At 44.5% G+C, this 25184-nt stretch overlaps 1 protein-coding gene across 2 annotated transcripts in view; it reads right to left on the minus strand.

The window, feature by feature from the left end:
- Window positions 1–15139: 15139 nt before the first annotated feature.
- The window catches only part of LOC143924659 (uncharacterized), an 82387-nt gene continuing 72342 nt past the window's right edge, over window positions 15140–25184 (minus strand). For both annotated transcript variants that reach the window (XM_077449061.1, XM_077449062.1), the window contains exons 4-5: window positions 22328–22446; window positions 15140–15448 (exon numbers count right to left, since the gene is read on the minus strand). In XM_077449061.1, coding sequence (XP_077305187.1) covers window positions 15317–15448; window positions 22328–22446 — 251 coding nt within the window. In that variant the 3' untranslated portion in view covers window positions 15140–15316. The remainder of the gene's footprint in view (window positions 15449–22327; window positions 22447–25184) is intronic.

Genomic DNA, 25184 nt, shown 5'->3' on the forward strand with positions numbered 1-25184 from the left:
TATCTCATGGACTCCTGCTGAAAAGAGCTTCATTCCCTTTTCAGCCCTCTCACAAGTGGATTAGCTTCTAAGGCCTGGTTCACATCTATGCATTTTTTTGTGCGCTTTCAGTTTTGCAGAAACACACTACAGTCTATTTAACATTGTTTCCTATGGATGTAGTTCACATCTGTGCATTTTATGGAAAGGGTCAGGGCCTTTTTCCAGTTTTTGGTTCCATAGACGTCAATGGATTAAAAGCGTGTATTGCAAAATGCACCTGGGGTATGCAAACTGCAACTGGCATAGGTGTGAATCAGGCCTTAAAGACCAAGATGCCCATAGTAGGAATTGGAGGCGCTTTTCCTAACCAGATCACTTGGATTACAGATGTTATATTAGGACTTAAAGCGTTTGTTACCCTTAAAAATAAATAATGGATGCTTTTCCTTCAAAGCATGTTCTACAGCACAGTGCTTGCGCTGTGTAATTTGCCCCCCTCCCCCCTGTTCCACCTGAAATACCTGGCGGATCCTGCCCTCCCCCTGTAAACTGGATTCTTGGCCCCTCCCGCTGCAGCTGTCAGATCGAGAGAGGCGGCCGGTCACGTGAGCACTAAATGCGCTATAAAATAAGGTATAAAACTGCATTTTATTTATAAAGCACACACTGGAGAGGATTGTGTGAAGGGAACAGAGTGGTTTAACAAGAGAATGTGTAAATGTGTCCTTCGCCCTACTGAGAGTAAATAATAAAATGTACCTAGCATCAGAAACAAGTGATAATACTGTATAAAACCAGCAACAAAACCTAAAAGTGTTCACAGTACACAAAATAGACAAAAATAAAAAGTGATCTTGCATGGTAATATTAAATCACTAAAAACACTGAATAAAAAAATCCCCAAAAGGAATTAATAAAGTGGAAAAAATTTAAAGTGCAAAATATTATAGCTCCACTAAGGTAAATAAAGTGCAAACAGTAACTATATATTTAAGTGTCACAATAATATTCAGTGACCTAAACAGACTGCAAAATATATATATAGAGGAGATCACAAAAAACAGCAGATGAGCGAAATCCTTCACGGAGAATAAAAGTTCAAAAACTATGAAATAAAAAGCGGCAAATAAATAACAATAAAAGTCCATAAAGAACTCCACAGGTTGAGGGGCGTGGCCTGGACGGCGATGGAGTAGGTCGCAAGTGAGTTGAGCTCCGCTCCCGGTTCATCCTGAACAGCTATCCTGTGCTTCGGTAACAGCCTACGACAGGGGAATCGGTGGATTGGGACCCCGTTACTCATCCCGACATGTCTCCCACGAAAAAACACGGCTCGGCGGCGGCCTCCCTGGAAAAGTTCCGCAGGCAGGATAGGGAGTCGGCTCAAGATGGCGCCTCCTCGCCCTCCACAGCTCATCCAGCGGAGAATGATACGGACAAAGTGCTGGAGGCTATTTCCACTTGCCAATCCTCCCTTACCACCAAAATTGAGGAGATCAGATTTGACATTTCTCTTATAAGACAGGACATGTCTAAACTCAAAGACCGTGTGAAGGAGACGGAGGATAGGCTTGGCCAGGCGGAAGATGTGCTGCATCCGCTCCAACACTCCCACGAGGAGGTGAGGCGCCAACTCCATCTTCTTGCCCAAAAACAAGACGACCTTGAAAACAGATCGTGCAGGTCGAACCTTCGCTTTATTGGTCTACCGGAGGGTGCAGAGGGCTCCGATCCACCTACCTTTCTTGAGAATCTTCTGATTAAAACCTATGGATGGGAAGTATTCTCCACCACCTTTATAGTGGAGCGGGCGCATCGTATGCCCGCGAGGCGCCCGCCGGAAGGCGCACCGCCCCGCACATTCATTGCCAAACTGCTCAACTTTCGGGACAGGGATACCGTTTTGCGCTTGAGCAGAGAGAAGGGCAACATTCCTTATCAGGCGGGTCACATTATGGCCTTCCCGGATTTCTCCGCAGAGGTTCAGAAGCAGCGGGCCCGCTTCTTTGAGGTTAAGAAGCGGCTGCGAGTTAGCCACATTAAATATGCCATGATGTACCCGGCGAGGCTGCGTGTCCTGGGTGAAGACCGAGCACACTTCTTCGACGACCCGGTGCAAGCGATGGAATGGCTGGAGAGAAGGGAGGCTGACAGAAATCGTCGGGCATAACGAATGGACTGTTCTATCTGCTATATGCCATTGTTCCTGGGATTTTCCTCCCCTTACTGTTTACTTACCGCCGGAGGTAGGCTTTTACCAGTGGGTGATTGGGCTATTCTACTTATTACCACGCACTGCCTTGATGATGATTGTTGGCACTTTAGGCTTTGTTCATCGCTGCCCGCAACCTCACTATGTTTGCCAGGTTTCAACTGATGAACTGAGACTGTTCCAGCGCGGCTTACTGAGATGAAGCCTGACCGCGACCTTTTCTCTGTGACTGGCGTAGGCATGGAACTTCTTATACTATGTCTCCCTGCTCTCACATGGCCGGCTGACCCTACAATATGAGTATACCTTATTCGGGCATGTGCTCTCCTTCTCTTCTCTTATTTCTTTTGTCCCATCTATCTACCTCTCCTCTCTTGCTTTTCCTACCTTTAACTTTATTATTGTCATAACTGTTAACCATGTGGTGCTGTTTAGAATGCCTTATTCATTGATACGGGGGGCGGGGGCCGCGACCCTTGTTTCACGGCTTAGCCCGGTGGGCTGCTTTCTGAGCCATATGCAGCGAGTGACCGCCCCGTGTACAGTTAAGCGCCCAGTTTGTCCCCCTGTGGACTTGTATAATCCAGGCAGTAGGGGGAGGATCTGCTGGATACATTTGATGCAGGGACTACGAGCGAAAGTTTGGCGAGTTGGGGATATATGCTCCGGCTCAGTTGGGGGGGCTGAGAGCTGGGTGGGGGGAGGGGGGTTGTGGTTGGGGTTTGGGTTTGTGTTGGTTTTTTGGTTAATTTTCGAGTTTATGGTACAAAGACATGTGCTCCAGTGTTTTCTGATGGGCTGGTGGATGGGGGTTGGGAGGGATGAGATGGATTCTGCACTGGGGATCGGTCCGCCCAACCAGGTGCTTAGATTGAACGCTACTATCATATGGCTCCGGTTAAATTTCTGACGTGGAACGTCCGGGGCATTAGGGATAAGCTCAAACGTACGGTCGTCTTTACGTGCCCTTAATCTTACAGGGCAGATGTTATAGTGTTGATAGAAACTCATGTAACGGGCCGGCTCCAGTTGGCGCTTAGAAGGCCGTGGGTTGGCTGGACGTACCACGCAACCCACACCCCCTATTCTCGAGGCGTATCCCTGTTGATAGCTAAGACATTACAATTCCACCTGCTTGACTTGCGGACTGATCCCCAGGGCCGGTTTATCTTTATACACTGCACTATCCAAGGCAGGCGCTATCTACTCTTGGCTGTGTACATACCGCCTCCTTACTCTGCCAGTGTTGTGTCTGAGGGACTTTCCTATATGACCCAATACCCCGATACCCCTGCCATATGGCTTGGGGACTTTAACATCGCCCTCAACCCGAACATGGATAGGCTGCAGGGTGGCTCCGCCCCTGCGGCCCGGATAGGGTCTAGACTGTGTCACACCCTTATGCCGCGTACACACGGGCGGATTGTATGGCGTACTTAGTCCGTCGAAACACATTTCAGCGGACAATCCGCTCGTGTGTGGGCTTCAGCGGACTTTTTCAGCGTGCAGTCCGGAGTACTAAGTATTTCGGTTTTTTCGAAATTCTGTCCGTCGTACTTTGGTTTCAGCGGACAATACGGTCGTCAGTATGCTAGTTCGACGGACTAAGAATGGCGCATGCCCAGAAAGGATTTACACGGCGGAAGGGTGCTTTGCTGTGTCTTGGACTTCCTATTTCTAGTCCCGTCGTACGTGCTGTACACGTCATCGCGCAAGCTTTCGACGGACTGTTTGTGTATCCGTGTGTGGTCAAGTCCGTTCAGTGGAAAGTACGACGGACTGTCCGTCGGATTGTATGACGGACTAAGTACGCCATACAATCCGCTCGTGTGTACGCGGCATTAGGGAGTTCTCGCTGACTGATGTCTGGCGACATAGGTACCCCACGACCTAGGCATATTCATGCTTCTCAGCTACGCACTCTACTATGTCTCGCATAGATTATATTTTGGCATCAAACGTCCTCCTCCCCCAGTTGGAGGAGGCGGGGTTCCATGCGAGATCCTTATCAGATCATGCTCCCTGTTGGGCTACCCTTTTACTGACACAGCAGGCGGGACCTCGGGTATGGCGCCTCAACCCTTTTTGGCTGAAGGCGCTAGGGGAGCGGGATGACCTGTCTGAGGAGTGGAGTCACTTTTTTGCCATTAATAGGGGGACAGCAACGGGTGGCAGTGTCTGGGAGGCATTCAAAATTCATGCACGATTAGTTATGATAAGGCTGATCAACAGATTAAAATGTTCCTCTAAAATGCTAATCAGTCAGGCGGAGGAGCAGCTGGAGGTTGTCACCCGGGAGTTCGCAATGCACCCCAGTGAGGCGAGCGTCTCGGCTCTCAAGCTCCAAACCCGTGTCTTAGACCAACTGCACTTTGAACAGGCCAAGCGGGAAAAAATTTTTACGCGGCAGCGGATATTTGAGCAGGGTGAGAGAGCGGGTAAACTGTTGGCATATCTCGCCCATCAGGATGCGAGACCGCCGGTAGTGGTATCTCTGGTGGATGAGAGCGGAGCTCTTGTCTCTGACCCGGGGAGCGTCGCCGAGATGTTCCGGTCTTACTATGCTGACCTCTACACCTCTCGTGTGGAGGTCACGCCTCAGGAGACCCGGGCTTTTTTTACAGGATGTTCTCTTCCCTCAGCTATCGGTGGCCCAGATCACAGATTTGGAAGCTCCGATTTCGCTTGAGGAGGTTGAACTGGCGCTATCATCCTTAGCAACGGCCAAGGCCCCAGGGCATGATGGTTTACCATTCGATTTTTACGCAGCATATTCTGAAGTTTTGGCCCCTGAGCTACTAAATTTATACACTTACCTTTTTGAATACGATTCCCTCCCAGATACTTTACGACAAGCGACAATTATAGTCATCCCAAAGCCAGGTAAAGATCCGCATCGCCCCGATTCGTATCGCCCGATTTCACTGTTACAGGTGGACATAAAAATCTTAGCCAAAGTACTAGCGTCTCGGTTGTGCCCCCATATCTTGTCCCTTATCCACCCAGACCAGACAGGTTTCATGCCCGGAAAAAACACGGCGATGAACACCCGCAGACTCCACATGAACCTGCAAGCCTCTCACGAAAAATGGAGGTACTAGGTCCGTGGTGGCGTTGGACGCGGCTAAGGCATTTGATTCGGTGGAGTGGGGATATCTATGGGAAAGCCTTCGACGATTTGGGTTCGGGCCCAATTTTTTAAAGTGGGTCCGGATATTATATTTCTCTCCGGAGGCGCGTGTGGCGGTAAACGGTTGCCTGTCAGGGCCTTTTCCTCTGGGGCGGGGGACCAGGCAGGGGTGCCCCCTGTCCCCGCTCTTATACGCCCTGGCGGTGGAGCCGCTGGCTATATCCCTCAGGTCCAACGCACATATTAGGGGCCTTAGAGCGGGGTCCATAACGGAGACGGTGAGCATGTACGCAGACGGAGCCAACCTGTGGAGTTCTTTATGGACTTTTATTACTATTTATTTGCCGCTTTTTATTTCATACAGTTTTTGAACTTTTATTCTCCTTGAAGGATTTCACTTATCTGCTGTTTTTTGTGATCTCCTCTATATATATATTTTGCACAGTCTGTTTAGGTCACTGAGTATTATTGTGACACGTGTATGTGTGTATGTATGTGTGTGTGTATATATATTGTTTGCACTTTATTTATCTTATCTGAGATATAATATTTTGCACTTTATTAATTCCTTTGGGGATTTCTCATTCAGTGTTTTTAGTGATTTAATATTACCGCGCAAGATCGCGTTTTATCTTGAGAGTGGCTTAACAACCACTTTAATTATCCTGGAAAGCTGTAAGTTTTCCCTCTCTGCTGGATTTACCCAGGACCCCTCACCCTGCACGAGTGCTTCTTGTTGTCCCAATTAAAGGTACCACAGCACAAACAATGAGGACACATACCTCCCATCCAGGTCTCATGCCTGGTGTCCTGTCCTGTCCTGTGTGTGCGCGCACACGCACACGCACACGCACACGCACACGCACACACACACACACACTTCTGGACTTGCCTGTTGGATAAAATGGAGCTTCACCTGCAGGGACATCTGTTATCCCCACTACATGGCTTTTAATGATGGATAGTATGCTGCCTTAACCCACAGAAGCAAGATTCTGGCTGAGATTTGTTTAATTTCATCCTAAGGCCTTAATTGTAGGGTACAGTTTTTTTTTTCTTGTCATCAGTCTGCGTATTATAATTTTGTGAATATCATTAAAGTGATATTTAAAAAAAAAGACTTTAATAGCAAACGTGTTACTCTTACCTGCTCTGTGCAATGGTTTTGCACAGAGCAGCCCGATCCTCCTGCTCGGGTCCCCCGCTGGTGCTCCTGGCCCCTCCTTCCTGCCGAGTGCCCCCAGAGCACCCAAGCAGGCTCCCTCCCCAGCCGCTACTCTACATGGGGGGGGGGGGGGGGACATAGAATACATGAAGGTAAAAAACCTGGAGGCTTTACTACCACTTTAAGAATATTATTGCTCTTTTCCGTCTTTAGTGATGTACAAATCTAGTGGCACATAGGCTAAACACATGGAACTGCCTTTCTCTTTTATCAGTTAGTACAAGCAATCAACACCTCTCCTCTATACCAATTTAGATCAAAGGCCCCCTATTACAACCGTGTTATTGTTCAAGTTTTTGTAATTTGGTTAACAAGTTCACTCTATTCTTGTTCCTCTACTGGAAATGTTGTATTTTCCTTTATGTTAAGTTCCAGTACCAACAAACCCAGACGGCGATACATTTTGGCAGAGGTTCCAACCGATCACCCCTCTTATGCTCAAATAACTCCTGCCAAGGTTAACAAGGTACAAGTTAATAGCCCAATAAGATAAAATGACAAAATCAACTTTTGCTGCAATATTTACCTTTAAGCCAGAGATTTACCCCACAGTCACTCTGCTTTTTCTTCCTCTCAGCATCCTTCTTGCCAGCACATGAACCTGTTGTATTGCTTTTTCCTCTCACACTCCAGCCCTACTGTACAGGGACTGCAAGAGGCTGATACCAGGTCAAATCCAGGTACTTTATACGGCTTGCATTTAATGAAATATATTTAAGGGATTTGCTTCAGCAGGCCTTCACATGGTATTTTCCTGAATTTTCCTGGTATTTTCCTTGAAGTATTCACACAGCCATATTTATCTAAAAATAGAGCCCTTAGCCCTTGTACACACGGTCGGACATTCCGACAACCAAATCTGTCAAATTTTGTCCGACGGATCTTGTCCGAAACTGTTACATACACACGGTCGGACAAAGTTGTCGGAAAATCCGATCTTTCAGAACGTGATGACGTAATTGAGTTACGATGGGACTGAGTTCAGGCTAGTAGCCAATAGCTTTGATGTAGGAATTTGATCTGAGCATGCGTGGCACTTTGTCCGATCGGAATTCTCTACACATGATCGGAGTATGTCCGATCGGAGCATTTTGTCTGAAAATATTTCCGAAAAAGTTGGTCCGACGAATATTCCGACGGAAAGGGTCCGATGCAGACCACACACAGTCGGAATATCCGACAAAACGCTCCGATCGGACACATTCCGTCGGAATCTCTGATCGTGTGTACAAGGGCTAAGTGTGTAATAGTACAGCAAAACAACATGCAAAAAAGATTATTTCCATTGCGGATGAATGACTAAGCCTCATTTAATACAGTACAACCTTACAAAAATAAGCTGGTGACAAAGTGGTAGGGAAGTGTACTGTGGGGAAATCATGCTGTTCTCCTGACGGTGTGCCCATGCACCAGCCCTCCAGGCCGCCTCTATGAAACTCCTGCAGTGTTCTCCTACTGTCCTCTCTTTCTGTGCCTCCTCTTTGGGTTGTAAGAGGGTCCCATCTGCACCTGAGCCCAGGCCCAAGGACTGCCCTCCCCCCCCCCCAGACTGGGGAACTCCCTCAAAGGCCCCAACAGCCTAACACCCCATCTCCATCTTCCCCCTGATACAACTCCTCCCCAGCTGGGCTGACCCTTGGTAGTTAAGGAGGCCTGCCCCCTACAAATCCAGATTGGGGTTTGGTCAGGGATCCTTATAACACCCCAGGTGGCTCCACCCCTCTTTCCAGAAAGTACCAGAACATTCTGGAAAGAAGTGTGAGGTCCTAGTGTCACCACCCGTGAGTCACCCAGCACTACTCTAGGTCACTCCCAAATCAGATCATCAAAACACACACAGGCTCTGAAAAAAAACCTGTACTATTGTTCTAGCCCTTAACATGCAGCTAGTCCCTTAGCTGGGAAAATGTACAAAAATAAGCTCCTGGGCCCAGAAGCAAGGGCAAATTTATAGAAATGGGATGGGAGAAAGGGAACAAACTGGGACAGGATTATTCACAAATAAATACATACAAAAATATAGAAAATATCTGGTATTTATAGCATATACAACATAAGACACACCTGACTACAGGTCCCTGTAGCGAACATTAACACTTAATCACAATACGAGTTGAGCCAGAGCATCTCTCCCTCTCTCTCTGACTCCAGCCAGAGAGGGTTTGACAGCTGACCCATCCCAAGAGATCCTGAAAAGACAAAACACAATAACATCCTAAACTAGCAACTATCTATACACTTTACAGTTTTCTGTCAGGAGGGGGTTAGCATTATGCCAACGGAAATATCAAATGTATGCCACTTGAATACATTTTTTTTCTTTTGTTCTGGAGGGGGTTATGACCTGCTGACAGAAATAAACGGGGGGGGGGGGAACAGTATCAAGGCAGAATAGTTCTCTTTGGAGTTCCTGATGGGAGGGGCCCCTCCCCGGATTTAGAGGCACCTTAAAAGAGTTGAAGTAGAGATCAAACCTCACCCTCCGTTTCCTTCAACAGGAAAGGTCCATCCATTGGGCACAACATAGGGTGGCAGGCTGGTCTGATCGTGCAAAAAGTCAGGGAGGAGAAAAAACACATACACACTGCGACTCTCCAGCAGTCTATGTGACCACTTCTATGATGGCTGTATATCTCTAACATTCCTCTTCATGCGTAAAAGTGTGGGTTGGGCAGTATCTTCCTAGCTCCCCCTTCCACCCTGTTAGAGACTGTGTGACTCCTCATAGGCCATCCTGCCTTCACGATCATCACAAGGTCTGTGTGGATTGCTCTCCTCAGCCACCATTCCAGCCAAATGTCCTCAAAGCAGGCCCAGGTCTCCTCACACTCTGGCACCTGCAAAGGCTTGGGGATGTGCAAGTACTCCCAAACCAAGTCATCCTCCCACCCTCCCCAGAAGTTCTCAATTATGTCCATGGTCTCGGGAGGGACATAAGGATAATCCAGACCCCACACCAGAGCAACTCTGCGCTCAACGTCCCTCTGGAACTGGGAAAACCTGGGCAGTTCTCTGGGCTTTCCTTTTCCAGGGAGGACACAAGCATCTGGAGACCTCTTGACCCACTGCCTGAATTCAGCTGCTCTGGTCTGGGTGGGGGAAGATCTGTTGTGGAATTGTTGTCTGCTACTGATGGGGGTTCCTGCAGCTTCTTCAGTGTTCCCATCAAATTCTGGCTCTTCTCCCTCGGACTGGACCTCCAGGACCTGGAAACCTCCTCTCCCATTCTCCCATTCCTCTTCTGAGCTGCTACCAGGAGATGACCACTCTGCTAATCTCTCCAGGGACCCGAACTCTGCTGGCAGTCTGGGGGATCCCCAATCTTTGGCCCTGCCCTCACATTCCCCTTCTGGCTCACCTGAGGGCACACTTCCCTCCAGCACTGGCTCCTTCCAAATAGGGATAGCAAGGGACATAGAAGCAGCCGGCATTTTAGGGACATTATCTGGCTCCTGCACGGCAGTACTCAGTTACCAGGTCGCCGACCAGTCCACAGACCACAGCAGACTCATATTCCCTTATGTCACTTGTTAACACAGGGGAGTTACCATGCTCAGAATCCACCCCGCCTTTCAGCGATGACTCCAGGCCCACTCCGGCCTTTCGGGATGTCCACAGCTGCACACGGCATAGGCCTGAGTGCAGGTCTACATTGTAGTACTGTGGCTTCTGCTGGCTGCATGAAAGCCAGGTGAGCAGTTCATCACAATTACTGCATCGGATCCAGGAACTGACCACCGCGGTTGGTATCCAGCATTCTGGACATTTCATCGATCATCCCGAGGGCAAATCCCCCATGATGCTCCAACTGGACACCAGTGTCCACCAGTGTCTGCTCCTACAAGTCAAGGAACCAGGTCAGTGCTGGGTAGACATGACCACCCTCTGCCACCTTGCTCCTCTGCCTCGTAATCTCCACTAGCAGGGAACGCTGGGTCTCCTCTAGGACACGGCACTGCCCCCTCGCTTCCAGATGGGCACACCTGTGAAACTGATAGGCAGGCCCCTCCCCTGGCATGCTGCTGTAACCCCTTGTTAGATGAACTGAAGTTTGCAGGCATGCTGAATCTAGCAGGACTTTTCCAGGCATGTCGCTTAGCAACGGCTGTGCCCCAGCAACTGAGAGCAGATGGCCGCTGACTTTTCCAGTGGTTGCCAGTAGCAACAATAAAGTTTGTTTCCCAGGTCTCACTGAAAGGAACACTTCTAGCACAGTCCCGCCCCACAGGCTGACCCCAATCACCCCAGGCAAAGGTAAACACTTCCAGACACACTTTACGGTTTAAAGCAGGAGTTTGAAACATAAGTTCAGGGTGTCCAGCAATGGCAGATTGCTGGACACATTTGTAATCGATCTTGAGATGTCCAGCATTAGCAGATCGCTGGACATATTTGTAACTCTTGGGTGCGATCGCCCACCGTGGTTGCTATGGGTGACAGGACATGGTAAAATTTACTGAATTACAGGTTTAAAGCATAAGTGTCTGTCCCAGCCATGGTTGGGGCAACTGGGTAAGCAAGCAGCAATAATTTGAACTTGAAGACAGCTCCTGCTGGTTGCTATATACAACGACACTCAATGCTGTAGTTTTAAATGCAGGCAGAGAACACAGATCCTTCCCCAATTCCTCATTTGTTGGAACAAAGTGCAATTCCCGATTCGGTCAACTTTGGTTGCTAGCATGTTACCTGTGAACAGACATCCGGTATCGAGCTCCCAAAATTTAGCGGTACCCTAGTAGGAGCTGCTGAGTGTTGTGGTTTGTCTGTCATCCTGCCCAGCCAGGCACACACTTTTCATTCGCTCAGAAACAAGAAAGCAGTCCTGGCACTTGTTTTTTTATGTTTTATTGAGGGAAATTAAACTTGGACAGGGATGGAGAATTTATGAGATGCCCAGGTGATTAAAGTCAAAGTTGGGACTACTATATACATCACAGTATATACACTCCGCTTCTCCTCCTGCACATTGCTTCCTTTCAGATCATCACTCCTTGTTAAAATACCGTTATTTCTGTATTAATATTATTATTTTGATGAGGAAAGCTTCAAGAAAATGCGTTCAGTTCTCGTGTAAAAACTCAAAAATGTAATAATAAAATAGCAAAATATTAAAAGAACAATATCAAAATGTAAAAATAACATCAATAGTGTAATTATATTCTTAAGATGAAGATTGAATCAGTGTGTGTGTACACCTTAAATCTGACCCCCACTTTATATTTAAAAGGGCTGGTTTAAAGTTCCTCTGAAGCACAGATTATTATTAAAATGTATATTTTCACATAAATATAAAAGTCCATATAGTCATATACTTCACTTTATCCATCTCTAGAAGCTATATATATATATATATATATATATATATATATATACATATATACACACCGTATTTATCAGCGTATAACATACACTTTTTTCCCCTTAAAATCAGGGGGAAATAGTGGGTGCGTGTTATATTCCTGATCCCCCTCCGTTTCTCTGCTGTTCTCCGCGGATTTTGGCTATTTTCGGCCACACTTGGCCATTCTCAGCAGCTTTTGGCTGCTCTCAGTGTCTTTCGGAAAGCTGCCGAGAACGGCCAAGTGGCGCTGAAAATAGCCGAAAGCCACCGAGAATGGTCGAGTGCGGCCGAAAATAGCCGAAAGCTTCCGAGCGCCACCGAGATACACCGGACATCCGCTCTGTATCTCGGCGGCTCAATTTTTAAACGGCAAGCCGGCAAAGCCACTGACAAGGCTGCAAATGACTGACAAGGCTAAATGGAAGGCTGCAAATGACTGATAAGGCTGCAATGCAAGGCTGAAAATGATACTGACAAGGCTACATTGATGGGCATTTAAATGTAAGGTTTTCCTTAAACTTACCTCCTAAATTTTTTTTCTTTAAAATCCCCTCCTAAACTTGGGGTGCGTGTTATACACCGATAAATACGCTATATACAACTCAATTATTCTATGAAGATCTAATCCATTTGTTAATTGATAAATATTAGATATTAGATTAAAGAAAGCTTCTAACACTCCTCTCTCCTCCTGCACATCGCTTCCTTTCTCTTTCCAGACTAACTAGCACTGTAGGCCTGACACTGGCTCAGCCAGACCGAAAGCAAATGCCCTTTACAGGCAGTGACTGCGGGCCCCTATCTTGTAGCAAATATAGAATGTTCCAGTGCTAGCTGTCCCTGTAGCTACTGCTCCCAGCACCACCTCTCCAGGCACTGCCAGCCCTCCTGGCTGCAGCTGCCTCGCTCCACTGCCTGTGACACCACCATCCTCCAGACTGGCTCTGCACCCATCCCAGACTGCTGCATCTCAGTCCTTCTGACGGTGTGCTCACTCACCAGCCCTCCTGGCTGCCTCTGTGGAACTTCTAAAGACTTGCCCGGCAGTGTTCACCCACTATCCTCTCTTGCCCCTCCTGTGTCTCCTTGCCAGGACACCTCTTTGGGTTGTAAGAGGGTCCCGTCCGCACTCGAGCCCAGACCCAAGGTCACCCCCCCCTGGATTGGGGAGCACGCTCAAAGGCCCGACAGCCTAACACTCCATCTCCATCTTCCACCCGATACAACTCCTCCCCAGCTGGGCTGACCCTGGGTATTTAAGGAGGCCTGCCCCCTGCAAATCCAGATTTGGGATTGTTCAGGGCTCCTTAGAACACCCCAGGTGGCTCCACCTCTCCTCTCCACCTCTCTTTCCAGAAAGTACCAGAACATTCTGAAAAGAAGTGGGAGGTCCTAGTGACACCACCTGTAAGTCACCCAGCACTACTCTAGGTCACTCCCAACCCAGATCACCAAAACACACAGCCAAGCCTGGAAATGTACCTACTCTGCACTATTGTTCTAGCACACTAGAAGATACAGTGGGGAAGTGTATACAAGTTTAGAATCTCTGATAATATAAATGGAATGGCTTTTGGGTTGTTGGATATGAATCCACTATATTTTATAAAATCTGCCTTAAACAAGGGGTTTTAAGCTGCTGTTTGTAATGATCTACAATCCTAAATAGTTTACAGCAAAATATGGTGAATATGCCAAGTATGGAAACCTACCTTCCACTGATTTTACCAACATCTGCAAGATGTATTTTTTTCTTTTAGGACTTATTAGCACTAAATTGATCCTTTGTAGTACGTTAAAACATGTGTAGAAATCTGTTAAGGCATGTGTTGGCATGCATTGCATTAATTGTAGTGCACCAAAACACTCAGTATATGCACTGTGGTGCTCTGTGCTCTGCTGTACAATGTATTGGCGAGCCATTCACAATGAATTGCACCACCACTCACACAACATAGAGCAGGTCTGTTGCCATTAGTTGTGACAAGGCACATAAATGTATGCATTCTATCAAGTGTTGTGACAATGTGTGCTAAGTGTGAATGGACCTTCAAGGTTTAGGATAAAGTGAAGTTGGGTTATAACCATTCATTTTCTGCATGGGAGCAGAATGAAAGCAAAATCTGTCCAAGGGGGACACGGCTAGTTTTGAGTAGACTGGGGAATGGTTATAACCCCCTTCACAGGCTCTTATTCCTCCCTATGTCCACACTGAGGAGGTTCTCCTCATTTTCTGTTTGGTCAGCTTGACAGGAAATAAGGAAAAAATCTCTTCTGTGTGGATAGGGATAAAAAAAAGAGGCTCTAAAAATGCCTAATTTTACAAAATATAAAAAAATTGGCTACATTTTGCACAGTCATGCATATGTGAAAAAACTTACTAAAAAAACCATAGAGTTAAAAATAAAACGAAGGTAGCCAATCACCAATTATATTTCATTGTTGTGCCTGTACCATGCTGGTGAATTGGGATGAGCGCAGATGTCTTCAGCTCTTAGTCCCAGCCCACTTGAGTGAGCTCGGCAGGAAAATGTCAGCTATACTGGGCCAATCATAAGCAGCCAAGGGGCATGTATACGTGTGGTTGTGGTGCGGGGAATGCCTCGGCCAATTATGACTGTCTCAGTACAGTGACAACTTCCTTGGGGGGTTAGCTCAGGTGGGTTCAGGCTTGGATCTGAACATGTCTGAGCTCATCCCTACTATCTAAAGGGTAAAAAAATGGGTCTATATATCAAAATTAAGTGGTTCTGCCTCCCCTAGCCCCTGGGAATTATTTGAGACGTTTTCTTTAATGTTGGAGTAAACTCTCATGGTTGATATTTGCCTATAATAAGGCTTACCTATAGGTACAGTAAATATCTCCTAAACGTGCACTGTTTAGGATATATTTACTTGTGAATGGGTCGGTGACATCACAGGCACATGCGCTCTGAAGGAACGGCATGCCCGTGCTGTTCCTTCAGAGTCCTGTGCCGTGAAGGCATTTGAGTGACGTCATCGTAGAGTGGCCAATCAGACAGCCAGATCGGGTGAAGATGGAAGCCCTGTCAGCGGTGACAGCACGTCACTGGAGGGCTTTGTTTTAAGATAAGTTTCACATAAATTTGCTAGCATGCGACACATACTAGCACATTATAACTTTACCCTGCAGGTTTAAAAACAAAACAAAAAAAACAAGCATGGTGGTTTACTACCCCTTTAAAATGGAACACCACAGAATAATTGTAATTCAAGATGCAAACCTAAGTTAACATTGGGTGCTTTATTGTTTTTTTTGGTTCAGACATGTAAACTTCACAAGCACTTCAAAATGCAGTCCCAAGAAAAAAAGAGGAAATACATTTCTAACTCTGCAGGTAGCTCACAAATAGGCGCATTGGTGCATCAACAAAAGCACATTTGCATTTATAGAACTGGAGGTCAAAGTTCCTCCTTTTTATGATATAAATTTTCATCTCTCGGTTTCATCACAGTTGGTTTGGCACGACGTACTCGGTCTGAATGCTTCTGGAGAAACTTTTCTAAGTCATCTTCAAATTTATGGTCCTCCACCTAAAATAATTCATTCAGATTGCATCATGTGTTCATTCATCTATTTCAGAAAAAAATTATCGCTACAAGAGCTTACATAAAAAAAAAAAAAATAGAACTACCCTGAAGATCTCTGGACAAATGTTAAACCTTTCCATTATTCTAAGTAGCAATAGTACAGTGTTGTACCGTGTTAATCATCACTGATGCACAAAGCTTACAGTTTAAGTGATACCCTTTGTATGTAGAGGTATGGGGGACGGCGCTTTTTCTGGAGAGGACCAAAAACAGCTACATCTGAAATTAAAGGTCCTTCATCATTTCCAACAGGAGGAGCTATGGTATATACTATTTATTCGATGTAGAATTCCATTGGGGGATTTTCTAAAAGATGTTCCTGAAAGGTGAACTCACAGATATTAAAGTTATTAAGTTAAGTTGTTAAAGAAGCAAGTTTTTAAGATGCCATCTTCAGGTTTTACACATTTCTAAATAAATTCTGAAGAGGGGATCTACGTTAGCCCAAAAAAGCTTGCATCTTTAAAGGATAAGTTCAGCTTTGAATAAATAAATAAATAAATGCACACATTCTGGCAGGTAAAAAAAAAAGTGCATTTATTTTTTTACTAGGCGCCTGCAAAGCATTGCTTCAGCAGATCGTGGGTGCAATGTAAGGCTCCTGCAGACTGTCAGTGTAAGCTGTCTGCTTGTACCTCATATGGGCAGGCAGTTACACCATGATAGGAAGCATCAATGAACTACCTAGAGCGCTCATTAGCGCCATGGTAGTTCATTCAGAACTACAAGCCAATGCCCGCAAAGGGTGTCAGTACTTGTAGTTCTCCCATTCACAGAACTCTGTGAATTAATTTTAAAAATTGTGACAGTGAGTGTGGAAGAGGATCCCCAGCTTGCCACAACTGGAGATCAGTTGAATACCGATGTAACATGTCTCAAAATGTGAATTTATCATTTAAAAACTTAGGTTGGCAAACAAGGCAGTATATATAATTTTATAGGAAAAATGTAAACCGCGCTAGGAAAAATAGTGTAAAATTAACAAACTAACAAAATAGGCAGCAGCAATAAATGCGATATGGCATTCAACAGTAGTAAGGTATATATAAAGCTGCGCCAACCCTCTAATAGATGCAATGTGAAATAAATAATAAATAATAAAATAAGACTGATACAATTATGCAAAAAAAAACTCAAATAATGTGTAAATAACAAAAAGGGCCAACAAAATGGCAAAAAGATAAAAAGTCCAATCTAAGAAGAGTTCATAAGTGAATCCAAATAACGGACGTTAGTGTTCTTAAATGACAGCACCACAGTGGTTCAACACTTTCCAAAGCGCGTGAAGTGCCCGTCACCATATGTTGAATGCGCTTACCAGAAAATATATGAAATGAAGCATATATGAATGGTCGGTGGATAACATCCAGGTTAACCTTCCTCAGCTGGGTCAGCACTCCATCTCTTAGCGATATTTCCAAGATAGTAATCTGTTCAGTGGTCTCGATAAAAAGCACTCAGAGGCCCACGGAAAAGAAAGGGACTGACATAGCGTAATAACGTAGGAACAGTTTAATAAATAAAAGTATTGCACTTACAAGTACGTAGATAAAACACAGCATATAGGAGCAATGTAAAAAGCCGGCCGGCAAACAGGAGCCCGTCCTCCTCTCCTACAACGTGGTGGCGTCACTGCGTGCCTTCTCAGACGCGTTTCGTCATACCTGACGTTGTCAATGGGGAACGTTCCCGTTCCCCATTGACAACGTCAGGTATGACAAAACGCGTCTGGGAAGGCACGCAGTGACGCCACCACGTTGTAGGAGAGGAGGACGGGCTCCTGTTTGCCGGCCGGCTTTTTACATTGCTCCTATATGCTGTGTTTTATCTACGTACTTGTAAGTGCAATACTTTTATTTATTAAACTGTTCCTACGTTATTACGCTATGTCAGTCCCTTTCTTTTCCATGGGCCTCTGAGTGCTTTTTATCGAGACCACTGAACAGATTACTATCTTGGAAATATCGCTAAGAGATGGAGTGCTGACCCAGCTGAGGAAGGTTAACCTGGATGTTATCCACCGACCATTCATATATGCTTAATTTCATATATTTTCTGGTAAGCGCATTCAACATATGGTGACGGGCACTTCACGCGCTTTGGAAAGTGTTGAACCACTGTGGTGCTGTCATTTAAGAACACTAACGTCCGTTATTTGGATTCACTTATGAACTCTTCTTAGATTGGACTTTTTATCTTTTTGCCATTTTGTTGGCCCTTTTTGTTATTTACACATTATTTGAGGTTTTTTTTTGCATAATTGTATCAGTCTTATTTTATTATTTATTATTTATTTCACATTGCATCTATTAGAGGGTTGGCGCAGCTTTATATATACCTTACATATATAATTTTATACCATATGAGTTTGGGCAACCTTGCCTAATGCAAAGATAAGGAAATTTGCCCTGAGTATTATGTGATCAATTCACAACACTGCTACAGTGGTGTGCACTGAAGAAAAGTAGGACATGACCCACTTTTTTTGCCATGGCAGGTTGTGACATACTGCACCTCATTGCAATGAGCTACGGTGAATAAAGAGAACTGGAATGCCAGTGTGTAAAATGCCAATAAAGTTTAAAAAAAGTTAAGCGCCTGGCGTGACCCTGATGGGTTTTACTTCCTTTTTTGTTCCCTGCAAAGTAAAAGCATAATGTGCTAGTATGTATCGCATACTAGCACATTATGTGACACCCGCAAATGAAGCCCACGCTGTCTCCCTGGAGGCCGCATCCATGTTTGCCTCTCTTCCTTCCCAGGCCACGGACTCCAGCTCTGTGACTGGCCAGAATCGCGTGCCGTCACTCCCGCCCATGCACACGGGAGCCGCCAGTCACGGCATTTGCTAGTGAAGAAACAGCACAGAGGGTCTATTCTTCACAGCACATGGATCAATGACATCATCGGCGCAGTACAAAGTAAATACCTCCTAAACGGTGCAGGTTTAGGAGATATTTACTGTACCTTTAAGTAAGTCTTATTATAGGCTTACCTATAGGTACAACTTAAAATTGAAGGTTTACAACCTCTTTAAAATCCAGACTTCCTGCTCTAAGTATAAATTAATAACAATTTTGCCATTTTCTGAATCTAACAGGGCAACTAATATGGGGGGTACAGTGGCTAGCACTTCTGCCTGGCAGCACTAGGGTCGTTAGCATGAATCCAAACCATGGCACAACCTGCCTGGAGTTTGTGTGTTGTCACTGTGTTTGTGTGGGTTTACTGCAACATTCCAAACACATGCTGGAAGGTTAATTGCCTCCTGTATAAACTGGCCCTAGTTTGTGTATGAACATGAGTTAGGGACTTTAGATTGTAAGCTCCTTGAGGGCAGGGATTGATGTGAATGTACAATGTATAGCTCTATGTAAATTGTTGTACCTATAATAAAGAAATATGTATCTAATTTCTAAATGACATACCCAACATACTACTAGGACAGTGGTGCCCAACCACTGTCCCAGCGGGCCACATGTGCCACAGTGCCTTCTGATGTGGCCCACCACCTCCTGCTCAGGGATGGCGGGTTGGAAAGCCCAGATCACTGGTCATGACCCACCATTCCAGAGCATCAGTGTGAGGAACTGAGCCAGCACTAGAGGAAGCAGAGCTGATGCTTCCTGTATAGCGTCGGCTCCTGCCACAGGCAAAGTGACACCAAATGTACTCCGCCTGTGACAGCAGCGATACAAAAAGCATCGGACTCTGCTCTCTACTGCTGCTGCATGCTTCCTCCAGCGCCGGCTCCTGTTACACTAACATGGGGATGGTGGGTCAAGAACCAACAGTACCCACCAGTGGTACCAGCCAGCAGTACCAGGCCTGAAGGGCAGTCAGCATCAGAAGCCACCAGCCATACCTACCTGGGGGACAGCAGCAACCAGCGATACCTGCAGGAATCCTGACAACGAAGTAAAGATTGAGGTCAATTGAGGTGCAGGTAAACTGCAGAGCATCAGTGTGAAAGCAGCCTAAAGGCCCATACACACGATATGAAAATCGAAAGAAAAATTTAGTCTGACAAACAATCTGCCGATTTTCGGATCGTTAGTACGGTGCTTTCGACAGCTGATTCCGGTTTTTCCCTCCAACAAAAGCTGGATGTGCAGACTATAACATTTTTGTCGTACATAAACTCATAGTCTGATTTTCATTTAATTAGTACAGTTTTCGTATGAAAAAATTGTAAGAGCAAGACCACGCATGCTCAGAAACGAAAGATTACATACAAAACTAGTCGACACATTACGTCACTTCTGACGTTGTATTCTGTCCTACAAGAACTTTTGTATAATGAGTAACCTCTTCACTTTCGACATGAGACTAGCATGCAGCAAAAAAACAGATGAACATTTGTCCGAAAATCTGATTGTGTGTATGAGGCTTTAGGCCCTTTTCACGCAATCGGTCCGATTGGGTCTGCCTATCTGTTTTTCATGTGGATCCAATTGGACCCTTCATTCACCCATATAGAGTGGCAGATGTAAACGGACATCTGTCCATTTACACCCGCCTATCTCTAATCCAGTCCACTTAAAAAAAACAGAAGGGGATCCGTCCCCTTCTGTCTGGGTGGATTGGTGGGCCCGTAGCGTAGAGCGGGCTGTGTCCATGTCTGCACTATATATGCAGAGTGGACACAGACCTGTCATCTGTCCGCTCTGCTCATTGTGGCTCGCGACTGGTTACCAAGTCACTAAAGTGGCCCTCGCTCCTCAAAAAGGTTGGGCACCCCTGTACTAGGACATTTGGTTTACCTTATGTTCACTTATTTAACTTTTTTATCAATGCTATTTATAGCATTCACAACTCTTTCCTGGAATTTAATTCGCTAACAGGGATTAAATGTTATACTAAGAGTGTAAGAATAACTGAAAGCTGATAGAGATGGGATTATGCCGAGACGTCACAGTCATTATCGACAGCTAATCCTGTCACCTCTCTACAGATTACCATTGCTGATTGTCTCTAATTATCGCCGTTTCCATTAACTCTCTCTCATTTAGCATGTTTCTTCAAATTTTGCTTGGTAGGGCATTGAATGGTCTGAGCCTGGAATGCGGCAGTTGCTCAGGGATGCAGGAAATGATTTGAAGATTATCAAAGGCACTTTCATGGACACAAGCTGTCTATACATTAGCAGTGTTATTAACTCAGACATTTCAGAGCCTGACTGGTTCACTTTAAGGCCAGGGTCTACTGGAGTGAATAGACATTTGACATGCAGCCTAATAATGTTCAAAGTGTTGCTGCTTCTAGCTACCAGCCAGAATCCATCTGTTGGACACCCCTATTATATCTTGTATAAAACTATATTAACAAATATTTTATTGTGATGTGCTCAATGTGCTAAGCTGAAAGATGCTGAGGGTTTAATAGTTCTCTAATCAGACCTTTAATACAACCTGAAAATTTTCTATTCAATTAAACATATAATCTGCTCTTAGATATTTTATTCAGTCACTGATCCCCAATGTGTATTTAGAGTGTATGTAAACCCTAACAATGAACTCCACTTATTTGCTCCCTTTTATTGCATTAAATAAAACATTGGAAGAATTTTGCTATATCTGTTCAAAAAGTGCCTACTGATTCTTCCAAAAATCTTGTAAGCTGATGCCTTCCTATACTCTCTGTGTCTGCTGCATTCTTATCAGTTATGCTCTTTCCAGTTCTATCCGTCCACTGCAGACCACTTCCCACTATTCAGGTACAAATAAGTGGCCACTGACCCCACCTATGACTGGTCTTTGTAGCAAGGAGCACTGGAATGGCAACGTATGTCGAACAAATATAAAGCTATTTCCAAGCTCAAACTTACTAACCAGTCAGCGACCAACCAAATTGACCTAAGAATATGCGTTAAGAACAGGGGTTTAGTTGCATACATTTGCAAATACATGCGCCTATCCATTATAAATGCATGTGCTTCCAAGATGGAAACTTTCAGTAGTTAAGAACTACAGAAAACAGTGTGCCTTGGCGGGGCCTGCAGCTTACGTATGTATTTGCAAATGTGTGCAACTAAACCCCTGTTTAGTCTTAATGCATATTGTTAGACAGGTCAATTTGGTTGGTTGTTGGCTGGTTCACCTTCGTAAAAAATAAATAAATAAATGCAAGTAAAAAATTTGCATTTATTATTTTTCTTACTATGAGCCAGCCACACAGGGTTCTTGCAGACTGCCTGTGAAAGCTGTTTGCTTGTACTTCATACAGGCATGCAGTTATAGTCTGACAGGAAGACTCAATGAAGCGCTCAAAATCACCCTGGTAGTTAATTGAGAACTACAAGCCAACGGCTGCAAAGGCTGTCAGTACTTGTAGTTTTCACATTTACAGGACTCTGCGAGTGAATGACACAGCTGGGTGGGCAGCTGTGTTCTTTTTTGTTTTTTTTGTTTTTTATTCTGACAGCAGGTGGGGGGAGAAGATCCCCTGCTCGCTGTTAAAATGGGGGATCAGGGAGTACAAAGGCTGTGCATCTGTAACATATTACACTCTGAATATGGGTGTAGCATGTTACAAAAGGTGAACTTATCCTTTAAAACTATGTTATGAAGAAACAAAAGTTCTGTCCTGGTTTGACAATACTACTCCTCCATAGATATAGTATGGTGAGTGACTTTTGTCATTCTAGGACAGGAAGTGTGTTACTGGCATGAACATCAGGTGAAAATAAACTGATAAACTAAAATTATTGTAGTCACTAACAACCTGCAAAATATAAAATTTTTGTTGTTGAGTTTAGATGGGTTTTAGGTGTACTGCAAAAATAAAACACTTTAAAACCCATAATCCATAAAGAATACTTGCCTCTAAGTGCTTTTTCTTCATTCCAGCACAGGCCATGGTATGAATATAACATAGGTCAGCCTCCGAAGTCTTTTCCTTCTCCGCTAGTAAAATTTTCACAAATTTATCTTCATGGGATTCTGTTATAAACACATAAGTTGCAGGAATTACAGAAACAAAATTAATGTGTATCAGCAAATTTTCCAATATGGCCAACCAACAAAGTGATATTTACTTTAAATTATTATGAAGCTCTGCCTCAATGCTCAAAACCAAACTGCTTCAATGCATCCAAGCACTTTGTCATATACAGGTGGTCCCTTGGTTACAAACATCCAACTTACAAATGACTCCTACTTACAAATGAAGGGAGACAACAGGAAGTGAGAAGAAATCTTCCCCTAGGAAGGGAATTTCCCTCCTGTAAGCGTTATCATGGGAAAAGGGTGTCTCCACTGAAGCTTTATCACCAATCCTTGCATCCACAACAACCCAAAATTTTCAAAATCCAATTCTCATTGGGACAGAAAGTGAGGTGACATCTTCTGAACAGGGGCACAGACAGCAAAACAAATGTTACAGGGGTGTTAACCCTTCCCTATGCTACCCAAAAAACATTAAAATATTTTTTTTTGGTGGAGCTACACTTAAAAAATGTACCTGTTCCGACTTACAAACAAATTCGGCTCAAGAACAAACCTACAGTCCCTGTCTTGTTTGTAACCCAGGGGCCGCCTGTAGTGAAACAACAACCAAGCACATTAGCTTTCATGCTGAAATTCCTTCAGGTGTTAACTGCACAAAATAACTAAGACAGTGATTCTCAACCAGGGTTCCTCCAGAGGTTGCTAGGGGTTCCTTCAGCATTGGGCAATTACTGCTTCTCAGATAAGTTCCCACTCACACCATTGATCTTTTTAGCTATCTGTAAGGAAGTAATTCTTCCCAATGACCACAAGTGTAAGGACCATTCTTCCCACTGACCATCACACTAATGTATCATGAGTTGTAGATTTCAAATTTTTAGATGGGGTTCCCCGGGGGCCAGAGAACTATTTCAAGGGTTCCTCTGTGTTGAAAAGGTTGAGAAAGGCTGGTCTAAGCTGTGCTTAGTCTATGTGTTAACATGAAAAGAGCTTAAACAGAAGCAATCACAAATGAGTTCAACCATGTTTCACAACGAGTCCGCAATGATCTAATGCATAATGGTAGGTGATTATTCATAAGGTAGAAAGCACATTATTCATCATACATCATTCAGTGACCGCAGTTGGGCTAACTCATACTACTAATACTTATTACTTAATTATTACAATTGTGCAGGTTTACCTAGGAAAATGTATGTCCAGGTCATGGTATGGCTAGTAATAGTTAGTCACATTCAACTTGACTTGTTCTGTAATGTAAAGATGTCTTGTAGCTTACCCAAGCCACTTCTTCATTTCTAATTAAAGCCAGAAACATACCCCAGCATTTATATCTGCACAGGCAGCATGTAGTCCTCAACCCACTCACCATGGAATGTGTCATAGCAGATGTTGATAGTCCAAGAACAGGATGGGAGGTATGAAATTTGTGAAACAACCACATTCTAGTTGCACAATCCCATCTCTGTTGTCTGGAGATCTGTATAGGTGGTAATCCTTCAATTAACTTGGATGAAGCTGTGATTTGTCAAATCACCAAAGTAGAGAAGTTAGACCCATACACACTACTAGATTTTCTGAAGAGTTTTGTCTTCTGATTTACCAAAACCATATAATATGAGGTCAAACCTTAAAGTGGTTGTAAACCTTTACAAGCCACTTTGACCTACAGGTAAGCCTAGATTAAGGCTTATCTGTAGGTCCAATAAATATCTCCTAAACCTACACAGTTTAGGAGATATTTACTAAAAGACTGTCTACGGCGCAGAGGCACATTATTATCGCCGTTAGCAGCGGCATGCCGCTGCTAACGGCGATATGCCGTTAATGGTGGCTCCCGTGCGCATGCGAGGGAGTGACGTCATCGCTGCTCCGCCGATGTGAGTGACCGGAGCAGCAATACCCGGAAGACGATGGACGCTCCGTACTACAGGGGTCAGCGGTGACATCGCTGGCTCCTGTGTCAGGTAAGTGACACATAATGAGCTACTATGAGATGCATAATAGCCCATTGTGCTTTACCTTTGCAGGGAGACAAAGAAGAAGTAAACCCATCAGGGTTTACTTCCTCTTTAAGAGTATCAATTTGAATGCAATCAGGCAGGCCCTTGGCACTACATGGTTTTGGTAAATCTGAAGACAAAAATGTGCAGAAAATTGAATAGTGTGTGTGGGGCTTAATAAAAAATGGCATTATATGTGGTAGAAAGATAGGAGGAAATTACTAAAACTGGAGCACACAGAATTTGGTGCAGCAGTGCATGGTAGCCAGTCAGCTTCTAACTTTAGCTTGTTCAAATTAGCTTTGACAATAAAACATGGAAGCTGCACCAGATTTTGCACTCTTCAATTTCCCTAGATCACTCAGTAAGCTAGAGCGATCACGTGACCTGCAATTTAGCAAGGAATAATACTATAGCCACGTAGGTCAAGAAAAAAACAAACAAACTGGATTTAGGATAGTGTAACATTTATTCTTGGAATAATGTGTCTGTCACTATTTGACCTTACAACTACTTTAAGTACAGCCCCACTATTTACCACTCCTTCCACCTAAACTATTGAAGCTTCTACATTATTATTTTGAACATGCAGTTGATATATCAAGCTGAAAATAAGACTCCATAGTACTACCTGCATTCATATTTTGAAATAAGAATAGGGTAGATAAGGGTAGAAAAATAGATTTGGCGCTATACCATTTCTGACTCAAAATAAATATAATTTACATA

This window comes from Lithobates pipiens, unplaced genomic scaffold (assembly GCF_037356315.1).
Source record: "Lithobates pipiens isolate NorthernLeopardFrog02 unplaced genomic scaffold, aLitPip1_a1.2 Scaffold_22, whole genome shotgun sequence".
Lineage (NCBI taxonomy): Eukaryota > Metazoa > Chordata > Amphibia > Anura > Ranidae > Lithobates > Lithobates pipiens.